At 35.9% G+C, this 515-nt stretch overlaps 1 protein-coding gene across 2 annotated transcripts in view; it reads right to left on the reverse strand.

The window, feature by feature from the left end:
• Window positions 1-515, reverse strand: part of NEBL (nebulette) — a 346,434-nt gene that overhangs the window by 58,226 nt on the left and 287,693 nt on the right. Inside the window, exon 12 of one of the 2 annotated variants that reach the window (XM_007457418.1) lies at window positions 127-237. The exons of the other annotated variant lie outside the window; for it this stretch is intronic. Within the exon in view, the coding sequence (XP_007457480.1) occupies window positions 127-237 (111 nt within the window). The remainder of the gene's footprint in view (window positions 1-126; window positions 238-515) is intronic. 2 annotated transcript variants of the gene reach the window in all.

The raw sequence follows: 515 nt of genomic DNA on the forward strand, positions 1-515 counted from the left end.
AAGAGTAATGGATGAATAACTCAAACACTGAATTAGAGAATTAGTAGAGAATTGTTTAGTACCTATTTCCTGGGTTATTTCTTTAAACGTCTTTTGTAGAATTGTATAGCAATAGTAGGATCATACCTCCTTCAGAAGGCTGGTGATGTACTTTACATGTAGAAACTCTGGAGTCTTGTCTAAATCCATCGATGACCTTCCTTTAATCTCCTTCTCAAAATCCTCTCTGTAAACTCTCTGTTAGATAAGACCATATGATTTTAAATTTAGAAAATATTAGTGACTGTTGAAAAGATAATAGAACAAAGGTTCCCGGAACAAAATTGATGTGTTTCATGTATCATTCTACCACCTCTGAGTATTTCATTTACAGGAAAATAACTCCAACTTTATCGTAAATTTTAGAATTCTACCACACAAAAGCAGGCTCTTCAAGTACACCGGCTCCCTCTAGGAGAGGGGCTACTTAACATCTCAGACTCTGTTATTGTTTGACATCAGCCCGTTTCAGCAGG

This window comes from Lipotes vexillifer, unplaced genomic scaffold (genome assembly GCF_000442215.2).
Source record: "Lipotes vexillifer unplaced genomic scaffold, Lipotes_vexillifer_v1.1 scaffold1332, whole genome shotgun sequence".
Lineage (NCBI taxonomy): Eukaryota > Metazoa > Chordata > Mammalia > Artiodactyla > Lipotidae > Lipotes > Lipotes vexillifer.